Source organism: Cetorhinus maximus, chromosome 23, assembly GCF_964194155.1.
Source record: "Cetorhinus maximus chromosome 23, sCetMax3.hap1.1, whole genome shotgun sequence".
Taxonomy (NCBI): domain Eukaryota; kingdom Metazoa; phylum Chordata; class Chondrichthyes; order Lamniformes; family Cetorhinidae; genus Cetorhinus; species Cetorhinus maximus.
The window spans coordinates 36693000-36705038 of record NC_135901.1 but is presented as its reverse complement, the minus strand read 5'-3'; the positions used below and the strand labels follow the sequence as shown (position 1 = coordinate 36705038).

The following is a 12039-nucleotide window of genomic DNA, read 5'->3' as shown; positions in this document are numbered from 1 at the left end:
CCGTCCTCCAGTCCCACCCCCTCTTCCTATTGGTCCATAGCTGCCCTCAATCAGCCGAGAACATGCGCAGTGCAAGTGATGGACGCACGCTTGGTTGTTGGATTTTCGAAGGTAAGGACGCGGCGAAGCGGAGACAGCATTAGTGGCGGCGGCGGTGGGTGGGCGCGAAGGCATCAGAAACACCCGGTGTAGGCCACAAGCCGCGAACAAGAAAATCCCAGGCCGTTTCTCTCCGGTGCCGCGAATCTCCGGAGCCGCTGTTTCCCCGGGACCGGGTTAACGGCCGCCATCTTGTTTCAGCGGGGAGCAGGGGGCATGTGAGGCCATATCGGTGACGTCATGGAGTGGGCGGGGCTTGGGTTGGATGACGAAGGCGGAAGAGAATGAGAGCGGGAAGCCAGGGCTGAGCATGTGACTGGGGAACGCCTGACTCCCCAAGGACAATGTGCATTGAGAAGGTGAGGCTGAGCTGCCAGTGGTTCAAGAAGGCAGCTCAACACCACCTAATCAGGGGCAATTAGGGATGGGTAATAAATGCTGACCAAGCCATATCCCACATCCCATCAAATAATTAGAAAAAAAATTTCTGTACCAGGCTTGACTCTTGAATAAGAACTAGGAGCAGGAGTAGGCAATTCAGCCCCTCGGACCTGCCCCGCCATTCATTACGATCATGGCTGATATCATTTCGTCCTCAACTCTAATTTCCCACCATCTCCCCATAACCTTTCAAACAGTTACTAATTAAAAATCTATCTCCTCCTTAAATTTATCCACTGCACTCTGAGGTAGTGAATTCCACAGATTTTGAGAAAAGTAATTCCTCTTCATCTCTGATTTAAATCTACCATCCCTTCGCCTAAAACTATGGCCTCTCATTCTAGAATGCCCCACAAGGGGAAACATCTGCTCCACGTCTACTTTGTCTGTCTCCTTTAGCATCTTATATACCTCAATTAGATCTCCTCTCATACTTCTAAAGTCTAGCGAGTATAGGCATAAACTACTGGATCTCCCTTCATTAAACAAGCCCCACATCTCTGGAATCAATCTAGTGAACCTCCTCTGAGCCTCCACCAATGCAACTACATCCTTCCTCAAGTAAGGGGACCAAAACTGTGCACAGTACTCCAGGTGCGGTCTAACCAATGCCTTGTACAGTTGCAGCAACTTCCCTATTTTTATACTCTATTCCTTTAGCAATAAATTACAAAATTCCAATTGCCTTCCTTATTTCCTGCAGTACCTGCATACTAGCTTTCAGCGATTCATGTACGAGGACACCCAGATCCCTCTGCACAGGTGCATTCTGAAGTTTCTCTCCATTTAAATAATGTTGCCTTTTCATTCTTCCGACCAGAATGGATAACCTCACACTTATGAAGTGAGATGTAGCTCTATTACGTCCGTCTTCTTTACCCCCGCTTCTACTGCCCCGTTCTCTTCTTTTCTTTCTCTCTCAGACAGTGGAGTTGAAGCCCAAGATCAGCCATGCTCATTTCGAATGGTGGAGCAGCTCAATGAACCGTATGGTTTATTCCGGTACCTATCTGTTATCTTAAGGAGGACAGAGTCTTGTGTAGGCCCAGACTTGGTGGCAGGTTCCCTTCCCTGAAGGACATTAGTGAACCAGTTGGATTTTTATGACAATCCAGCAGTTTCCATGGTCACTTTTTCCTCGTGCCAGCCCCACAAATTCCCAGATTCATTCAGCTCAATTTCACAACCTGCCTTTGTGTTTTTGTGGGTTCTCCCTCACTCCCTTTTTTCTGTTTTAAATCAATTTCACAGGGTATTAGAAGGGGAGGATTTTCAGTCAGGAAACTGAAACCAAACATCACATCAGGATCTGAAGGAGTCGCCCAATTTATCGTAAACTGATTTGGAACATGAAGGGAAAAAGCACTGATCAAAGTGGGGAGAAACCATGGAAATGTGGAGGCTGCGAAGAGGGATTCAGATGCCCGTCTGAGCTGGAAACTCATTGGCGCACTCACACTGGGGAGAGACCATTCACCTGCTCCGAGTGTGGGAAGGGATTCACTCGATCGTCCAACCTGCTGAGACACCAGCGAATTCACATTGGGGAGAGACCATTCACCTGCTCCGAATGTGGGAAGGGATTCATTCACTCATCCGACCTGTTGCAACACCAACAAGTTCACATGACGGAGAGACTGTTTACCTGCTCCAAGTGTGGGAAGGGTTTCACTCGGTCATCTGACCTGCTGCAACACCAGCGAGTTCATACTGGGAAGAGGCCATTCACATGTCCCAAGTGTGGGAAGGGATACACTCGATCAACAGGGCTGCAACAACACCAGCGAGTTCACAAGGGGGAGAGGCCGTTCACCTGTTCTGAGTGTGGAAAGGGATTCACTCAGTCAACCAACCTGCTGAAACACCAGCGAGGTCACACTGACGAGAGACCTTTTAAATGCTCAGACTACGGGACGTGCTTTGAAAGTTCTGGGGAACTGATGTCCCATCAACGTGTTCACACTGACGAGACACCGTTCAGGTGCTCTCACTGTGGAACTGGGTTCAGGCGAGCATCTCAACTCACTGGACACCAGCGAGTTCACACTGGAGAGAGGCCGTTCACCTGCTCCCAGTGTGGGAAGGGATTCACTCAGTTATCGCACCTGTTGACACACCAGCGAGTTCACACTGGGGAGAGCCATTCACCTGCTCCCAGTGAAGGAAGGATTCACTCACTCATCTAACCTGCTGAGACACCAGCGAGTTCACACTGACGAGAGACCGTTTAAATGCCCAGACTGCAGGAAGTGTTACAAAAGTTCCAGGGAACTGATGTGTCATCAACGTGTTTACACTGATGAGAGACCGTTCAGGTGCTCTCACTGTGGGACTGGGTTCAGGCGAGCATCTCAACTCACTGGACACCAGCGAGTTCACACTGGAGAGAGGCCGTTCACCTGCTCCCAGTGTGGGAAGGGATTCACTCAGTTATCGCACCTGTTGACACACCAGCGAGTTCACACTGGGGAGAGACCATTCACCTGCTCCCAGTGTGGGAAGGGATTCACTCAGTCATCTAACCTGCTGATACACCAGCGGGTTCACACATAAAGACAGTGATTGGATTTCACTGTTAATTATATTCAGGAGTGAACGATGTTCATTAGGGCCTGTTTCTCTGATGTTAAGTTCTAGGCATTAATGTTCTGGACATAAGTCAAATAAATCAGCTTTGTATCACACACACAATTTTGAGTCTTTTTAAGATCACAAGTAAATACAATGATGGGATTTTCTTGTTAACACCACCAGGGACTGATCGATTTTCATTGGGGAGTATTTCTGCTGATGCTAATAAATTCCAGCCCAGTTATAGGTGTTAATATTCTGGATAAAAGTCAGATAAATCAGCTTTGTGTAAAACACACTGTCTGGTGAATCTTGTTAATATCTCAAACACAAATTAGTTCCTTTTGAAGGACTCTCCCTCTCCCCTGTCTCCTCCTTCCTCACCTCCAACAACAAGTGTGAGGAGCTCATGGAGCTTCTTTGTCACTAAGATTGAGACAATCCGATCTGCTGCTTCCCTCCCTTCCACTAACCCACCGGGACAAACTGTCTCTAAAATTCCCCCTTGTCCGAGTCCTGAACTCGCATCTTTCTCCAGTTTCTCTCTCATCTCCCTTCTTGCTCTCTCAGTGCTCATCTTGTCCATGAGACCCACCTCTGTTCCCATAACCATATTCACGTTAAACTGTTGACCATCCAACTTCTCCATCTCAACAATATCAGCTAATGGTTCTGTCTCTCTCCTGGTACTGTTCCCCTCACCTTTAAATCCACCGTCATCACCCATCCTGAAAAAAACTTTTTCCACAATTGTCATTGTAAACTACCACCCCATCTCCAACCTCCCTTTCCTCTCCAAAGTCCTTGTACTTGGTGTCCCCCAAGGATCTATCCTTGGCCACTCCTATTTCTCATCTACATGCTGCCACTCGGTGACATCGTCCAACTGTTACTAAATTATCAAACTGTTTATCCCACATCCAGCACTGGATGAGCAGAAATTTCCTCAATTAAAAATTGGGAAGACCAAAGCCATTGTCTTCAGTCACCACTACAAATTCCATTCCCTAACTACCAAGTCCATCCCTCTCTCTGGGAACTGTCTGAGGCTGAACCACACTGTTCACAATCTTGGTGTCATATTTGACTCCAAGATGAGTTTCTGACCGCATATCCACACCATCACTAACACCAGATATTTCAATCTCCATAACGTCGCCTGTCTCCACCCCACCCCCAGCTCATCTGCTGCTCAAACCCTCATCCATGTCCATGTTACCTATAGACTTGACGATTCCAATACATTCCCGGCCGGCCTCTCACATTCACCCCACCCCCACATGGAAACGAGAGAGCATCCAAACTCTGCTGACTGTGAGCTTTCTCAAACCAAGTTCCATTCACTCATCACCCCTGCGCTCATTGACCGACATTGGCTCCTGGTCAAGGAATGCCTCAACTTTAAAATTGTATCCTCATTTTCAAATCCCTCCATGGCCTCACCACTCCCTATCTCTGTATCTCCAGTCACACACCCTTCTGAGATATCTGCACTCCTCTCATTCTGGCCTCTTCAACATTCAGGATTTTAATTACTCTGCCATTATTGCTGTGCCTCGGTGTGAAGCTTTTAAATTCCCTCCCTAAATGTGATGTAAGGGAACATTTTTTCACCCACAGGGTGGCTGGAGTCTCGAACTAACTTCCTGAAAGGGTGGTCGAGGCAGGTTCAATTGAGGGATTCAGAAGGGAGCTGGGTTGCTACCTGAAAAGAGAGAATGTGCAAGGTTACGGGATAAGGCAGGGGAGTGGGACAGGACTACAGACCAAGAGCTGGAAAGTGGGATTGGACTGGATAGCTCATTTTCAGCCAGTACAGACATGATGGGCTGAATGGCCTCCTCTGTGCTGTAAATTTCTATGATTCTGTGCTGACAAGTGGTCCTCATGTTTTTATCCGAGACAGACCTCAGCCCAGTCATTTGCTCCAAGTGTTGATGTGATGGGTCAAGTGAAGAGGTGCCAGGTATCGGGAGAAGCAGGAGCAGTAAATAAAATCGAGATGTCAGTGAATACTAATAATGTTTATCAGTATCTTGTTTCATTTTAATAACTACTGCTGAATGTGGCCCTCACCCAGTGCCAGGATATCGGATCAGAGCCACCATGGAAAAGGAGTTTGACACCCCTGAGATAGACAATGTCAAATGGATCCTCAGTATCTCTGTAACCTCCTCCAGCCCCACAACCCTCTGTGTAAATACAAGCTGCTGGTGTTGGATTACACCCTGAGATAGACAATGTCAACCTGATTCCCCTCATCCACTAGCACAGCAACTTCTTCACAAAACACAAACAGGTTTCTAAGGTATGACATTCTTTTCCAGAATCCATGTTGAGGATCTCTAATGGATCCTTCTCTCCCTCAGTGATCAGAAACAATCTCTTAGGATCCCTTCAAGCATCTTCACTGTGATCGAGGTCACACTGATGGGCCTGTCATTCCCTGGCTCTGATTTTTCCCTGATTTGGAAAGTGGGAACACCCTGAGCTACTTTCCGATCTCAGAGAACAATCGCTGACTCTATTGAGCTGCTGAAGATACGGACAAGAGGCTCACAGGACACCCGTTCCATCTCTTTAAACCCCCTTGGGTGGATATCATCTGGACCTGTAGCACCATCTAGTTTGTGATTCCCTACTTTCTCCAGGGTGACAATCCCTTTCTATTTTAATATTGATGATGTTATTGTCGACAGCACACCCCACAGCTGGAAACTGAGCATCATCCACAGGAGCGCAGACTGATGTGAAACAGTCATTTAACAGCTCTGTCATAGCCTGGCAATCTGATTCAATCTGTTCTCAACTGTCTTTCAGTGGCTTGAAACCACCTTTAACCATCTTCCCACTCCTGATTGAGCTGGAAAAGCTTTGCTGTTATTCCCACAATTATTCACCATCTTCTTTTCCCAAAGATCTCTTCTCTTCTCTAATGGCTGCTTTTCTCTCCCTTAGTTGTGGGTGATATTTGTCCCAATTCTCCTTCAACTGAATCATCTTGTTCCAAACTGAGTTCAATGTCACAGTTCAGGGAGTCAGGGATCATTCACCCCTCGACCTACACTGAGAGGTAAAACCCCAGACAGCTCCTCAGTAAGAATTCCTCTGGTTCCTCACTATATATTAGCCAGGATACTGAAACCCAGCTTTTTCCCAGTCCACTCCTGGAGGAACCACTTCCTGAGCCTTCAACCTTCAGCAGGGTCAGTGCTGGAGTTCCACAGTGGGAGTGATCCTAGTGTAACTTTGAGGATCGCACCCACATGGATGTCCGGGTTGTGTATTTTTAGTTATCTGGTGTCTAACACACAGAGATCAATAAAACAGACAATTCCAGGAAATGCGCTGCAGGTCCTTCTTTATCTGGAGATCAAATGCCTGTTGTATAATTCTCCCAGCAGATAACAGGTACCTCTGAAATCGTCCATCTGCTATTTTAATACAGAATTTTGCAAATTTATTTCAAATGGGTTCAATCCTGCCTTAAAGTAATCGATTTTGGTCTGTCACACAAACACAGTAAATCGTCATAGAATAATTAGCACAGTCATTTTCAGACTGATTTTCCCTTTCAGTCAGAAACAGATCACAGTTTTACACCAATCTCTGATTTGGCAGCATGTTTCCAGCATTCATCATTGTTCTTCCTGACTCTAAACACAGTTGTAAAGGAACCTCCTGTTCTGGGTCCAGGAGCTCTGAACCATGGAAGAGAGCGGCTGGGACACATTTCTTACACACCTCAGGATTAACCCACAGTGAAGAGAGATGAGAAAGACCAAAGTGCTGTTTGTCCCTCTCAGTGTGACCCTGAAGGACTGTCCAGGTTGACGTTCTGTTCCTGCTGTATGATCCACGACCCAGATTGTCCTTCCTGAGCTCCAGCCAGGTGATGTTAAACACCCAGGTGGGAAAGACAGAAATCTACAACAATGTGTTCAAAACAAAGCTGATTTATTTCACATTTATCCAGAATATTAAACTTCAGTCCAGTTACAGGGATTATGAACATCAGCGGAAACAACTCCAACTGTCAGAATGGTTCAGTTCTGGATGTGGTGAACAGCAGCAATAACAGCAGAATCCAATTCCTGCAGCCACTTGGGAACTCGCTGGTGTGTCAATAGGTGAGATGACAGAGTGAATCTCCTCCCACATACATAGCAGGTGAACAGCCTCTCCCCAGTGTGAATGTGTTTGTGTCTCAGCACCCATTTTGCTTTTAAATCTTGGCTCATGGTCAGACCTTTGAAAAGGTTTCTGACCCGTGTAAACAAGTTGATGTGTATGGATGAAAGCAAAATACTGCACATGTTGGAAATCTAAAATGAGACACAGAAAATGCTGGAAAAGCTCAGCAGGTCTGGCAACATCTGTGGAGAGAGAAACAGAGTTAACTTGTACAGCACAGAAACAGGCTCTTCATCCCATCATGTCTGTGCTGTCCTTCAAGACCTACCTATTACAATCCTCATTTTCCAGCACTTGGCCCATAGCCCTGAGGTGGCATTAGGAAAATTGTTCCATCAGTGAACAACACAGACAGGACGGGTCGAGCAGCCTCCATCTGTTCTGTAACCATTCTATGATTCACTGACATAAAAACAAAAATAAAAATACCTGGGAAAACTCAGCAGGTCTGACAGCATCTGCGGAGAGGAATACAGTTAAAGTTTAGAATCCGTATGACTCTTCAACAGAGCTAAGGAAAAATAGAAAAGAGGTGAAATATAAGTTGGTTTAAGTGGGGGGTGGTGGTGGACAGGTAGAGCTGGATAGAGGGCCAGTGATAGGTGGAGATTGCCAAAAGATGTCAGATAAAAGGACAAAGAGGTGTTGATGGTGGTGATATTAGCTAAGAAATGTGCTAATAGGTGACATTAAGGGTAGAAAGCAGGACGAGCAAGGTACAGATAGCCCTAGTGGGGGTGGGGTGGGAGGAAGGGATCGAAATAGGCTAAAAGGGAGAGATAAAACAATGGATGGAAATACATTTAAAAATAATGGAAATAGATGGGAAAAGAAAAATCTATATAAAATCTATATAATGTCACCTATTAGCACATTTCTATAGCCCATGGCCCTCGATCCAGCTCTAACTGTTCCACCCCATGTTAAACCAGCTTATATTTCACCTCTCTTCTATTTTTCCTTAGTTCTGTTGAGTCATACAGACTCGAAACGTTAACTGTGTTCCTCTCCGCAGATGCTGTCAGACCTGCTGAGTTTTTCCAGGTATTTTTATTTTGGTTTTTATTTTGTATTTCCAGCATCTGCAGTTTTTTGCTTTTATCTACGATTCTCTGAGGTGTCTTTATCCCGCTGCTCCATTCCCAGTGATTCCCGCCTATTGCTAATTTTATTGAGTGGCCCACTGCCCCAATCCCTGTATCATAGCAATAAAATGACCATTTCGGATTGGACATTCAATGGCGGTGCCTTTACCCAGCATTGCCCGCGGTGGTGAATTTCCCCTATCCTCACCACTGGAGAACAATGCGCAGGCGCACTGCCGGAGTGTTTGGCGCATGCCCAGTGTCAGTGATGGCGATGGGGAGAGATGCTCCTCGGTCACATCTGCAGCCGGTGAGGAGCGATGTAGCCGGGAGATGGACAGGGAGGGTTTCTAAACACCTGGTGAAAACCCGAATAAAACCTACAGGTCCCGGGTTTACATCTCCGGGCCTATTTCTCCAGTCCACAGTAACGTGGTTGACTCAGAATTAGGTAGCCGGCCGCCATCTTGTTTCAGTGGGAAGTAGAGCGCATGCGCGGCCACATTGGCGATGTCACATGGAGTGGGTGGGGCTTCAGGGTCCCGTGTCCCAGTGACCGGGTCCAAATGCTTCTGAGCAACAGGTTTTGAAGCAGATTCACTCACTTCCAGGCTGCAGGTGATGTTTGCAGCCGAGTGGAGTTCATGGGCCTTGTATATATTCAGGATGAGAGGTTGCAACCCCTGAAAGGGCTCATCCTCAATTTTTGGTGGCACTTCAGCCCCAAGCTCCTCATCTTTGGCTGCTCAGCATAGAGGCGAAGTGGGGAAGTCAGAGGGTCTTCTCCTGTAACTGTTCATGGGCCTAGTTAAAACAGGAATTTGTCGATCCAGGATGGGTGACACACATGGGGGTGGTCACACTGGCTGCCGACCTCTCTTCGTGGTCTTGTCCGTGCCCGGGTGGCCCTGGAGAGGGAATATGCAGTGTCCACTGGTATGCTTGATACCTCCCACAGCCGGTGAGCACCTCAGGGTACAGAGTGTCTCATAGACACTGGAAACAACATTCTGGTTTAATTTTGTTGGGAATTATTTGCTGATTTAGGCTTCTTTCAGTTTGATTGGACCACATGTTTGGGGAAAGAATGTCCCAAGGGAACTTGAAATGTCTGTTTTGAATTTCTATCCTGTACTTACAGTGATGGTTTTTGTAAACTCCTTTTACAGGGGAGATCATTTACAGATGGGAAACTCAAACCAAACATCACATCAAGATCTGATAGAGTCACTCGATTCATCAGGATCTGAATATCATTGATCTTTGACTGGAAGAAGAAATGTTTGTCTGTCTGTCTGTGGGAAAAGATTTCAAACATCAGTGTGACTGGAAAAGCACCAAGACACACACACAACCCGAGTGAGAGTGTTCCAGTGCACTGACTGTGAAAAGAGCTTTAACCAGTTATGCAGCCTCAAAAAAATCACACCATTTACAGCGGAGAGAAACTGTACACGTGTTCTGTGTGCGGACGAGGCTCCAACTGATCATCAAATCTGGAGAGACACAGGGACACAGGCACGATGGAGAAACCGTGGAAATGTGGGGACTGTGGGAAAGGATTCAATTGTCCATCCTGACTGGAAAACCATCGACGCAGTCACATTGGGGTAAGGCCGTTCACTTGCTCTGAGTGTTGGAAGGGATTCACTCAGTTATCCAACCTGCGGACACACCAACAGATACACACTGAAGAGAGACCATTCACCTGCTCCGAGTGTGGGAAGGGATTTAATCAGTTATCCCTCCTGCTGATACACCAGTGAGTTCACACTGGAGGGAGACCAATCACCTGCTCCAAGTGTGGGAAGGGATTCACTCAGTCATCAAACCTGCTGACACATCAGCGAGCTCATACTGGGGAAAGACCATTCACCTGCTCCAAGTATGGGAAGGGATTTACTCAGTTATCCACCCTGCTGACACACCAGCTAGTTCACACTGGAGAGAGACCATTCACCTGCCCTGAATATGGGAAAGGATTCACTGGGTCCTCTGACCTACTGAAGCACCAGCGGGTTTACACTGAGGAGAGGCCATTCAGCTGTGGAAAGAGATTCCAGTCTTCATTCAACTTCAAAGTACACCAGCGAGTTCACACTGGGGAGAGGCCCTTCACCTGCTCCAATTGTGGGAAGGGATTCAATAAGTCATCCAACCTACTGAACCACCAGCGAGTTCATACTGGACAGAGGCCATTCACATGTTCCGAGTGTGGGAAGAAATTCACTCAATCATCCAACTTGCTGACACACCAGCGAATTTACACTGAGGAGAGGCCGATCCAATGTACTTCCTGTGAAAAGAGATTCAGGTCTTCAATCCAGCTCAGTGAACACCAGCAAATTCACACTGGAGAGAGGCTGTTCACCTGCTCTGAGTGTGGGAAGGGATTCACTCAGTTATCCAATCGACTGAGACACCAGCTAGTTCACACTGGTGAGAGGCCTTTTACTTGCTCCGAGTGTGGGAAGGGATTCACTTGGGCATCCCACCTGCTCAGACACCAGCGAATTCACAAGTGACTGCAGGATTCTGCTGTAATTGCTGCTGTTAATTACATCCAGGACTGAACCATATTCATTCTGACAGTTGTGGTTTGTTTCTGCTGATGTTCACAATCCCTGTAACTGGGCTGGAATTTAATATTCTGGATCTATCGCTGATTGTATTCTTGGGGCTACAGTTTCCCTTTAAGAACCGCTGTCTCTGATCTTTCCCCATAATCCAGGAACTCTCATCAGAAATTAGTTTCCAACAAGATTCTGAACTTTTACTTCAATCCCAAATTGATCTTTGGTACGAACTCTACAATTCAGTGTCTGAGAGGTTTTGATCGAGTGCATAGAGAGAGAATGTTTCCTTTTGTGAGGAAGAGCATAATAAGAGACCATAAATATCGGATAGTCACCAAAAATCCAATCAGGAATTCAGAAGAAACTTCTTCACCCAAAGAGTGGTGAGAAAGTGGAACTTGCTACCACTGGGAGTGATTAAAGTGAATCGTATAGCTTTTGTTTAGTTGAAAAGGGTGCAAAGGACAGGGCCCTGTTTGTGAATATATGTAGCTTCTAGCACGTGTAAGTGAGCCACACTGTGAGACTGACTGATAATTTTAAATTGGTTGTTTGTGCAATTCTTAGCACAGTAAGGATTGTTTAGTAATTGTTGTCTAATCATGGAATGACATCTAATATTATTGAAGGGGAAGCTAGACAAGCACAAGAGGAGAAGGGAATAGATGGTTACGATGATAGATTTCGATGAGGAATGATGGGAGGAGGCTTTGGTGGAGCTTAAACATCAGCATGCACTGGCTGGGCTGAATGGCCTCTTTCTGTGTCATGTATTCTATGTAATTACACTCCTGAAGGGTCTGGTCCTAACCTTTAGGCTATGCCACCTATTCCTAGACTGCCTAATCAGCAGAAGTAATTTCTATTTACCCTCTGTTCCCCTTAGTATTCTTGATTCTGCTTTTACTGTCACTGTTAATCACATCCAGAACTGAACCATGTTCATTCTGACAGTTGGGGTTTATTTCTACTGATGCTAATAATCTCTGTAACTGGGCTGGAGTTTAATATCTTGATATTTGTTAAATAAATCAGCTTTGTTTCAAACTCACAGTATGTTGAGTCCTTGATTT

General features: G+C 46.2%; 3 protein-coding genes and 1 pseudogene across 4 annotated transcripts in view; 3 read left to right on the top strand and 1 right to left on the bottom strand.

The window, feature by feature from the left end:
• LOC144697499 (uncharacterized) overlaps positions 1–12039 on the top strand; it is a 194235-nt gene that overhangs the window by 7568 nt on the left and 174628 nt on the right. The gene's annotated exons all lie outside the window — the stretch shown is intronic.
• LOC144697561 (uncharacterized) overlaps positions 1–12039 on the bottom strand; it is a 108642-nt pseudogene that overhangs the window by 41681 nt on the left and 54922 nt on the right. The gene's annotated exons all lie outside the window — the stretch shown is intronic.
• Positions 1–12039, top strand: part of LOC144697511 (uncharacterized) — a 41175-nt gene that overhangs the window by 9358 nt on the left and 19778 nt on the right. The window lies entirely within an intron of this gene.
• On the top strand, positions 78–3170 carry LOC144697472 (uncharacterized). The gene is given in 4 exon segments (XM_078569451.1): positions 78–111; positions 1792–2676; positions 2679–2696; positions 2699–3170. Coding segments are annotated over 3 exon segments (1200 nt in total). The 5' UTR covers positions 78–111; positions 1792–1889; the 3' UTR covers positions 3094–3170.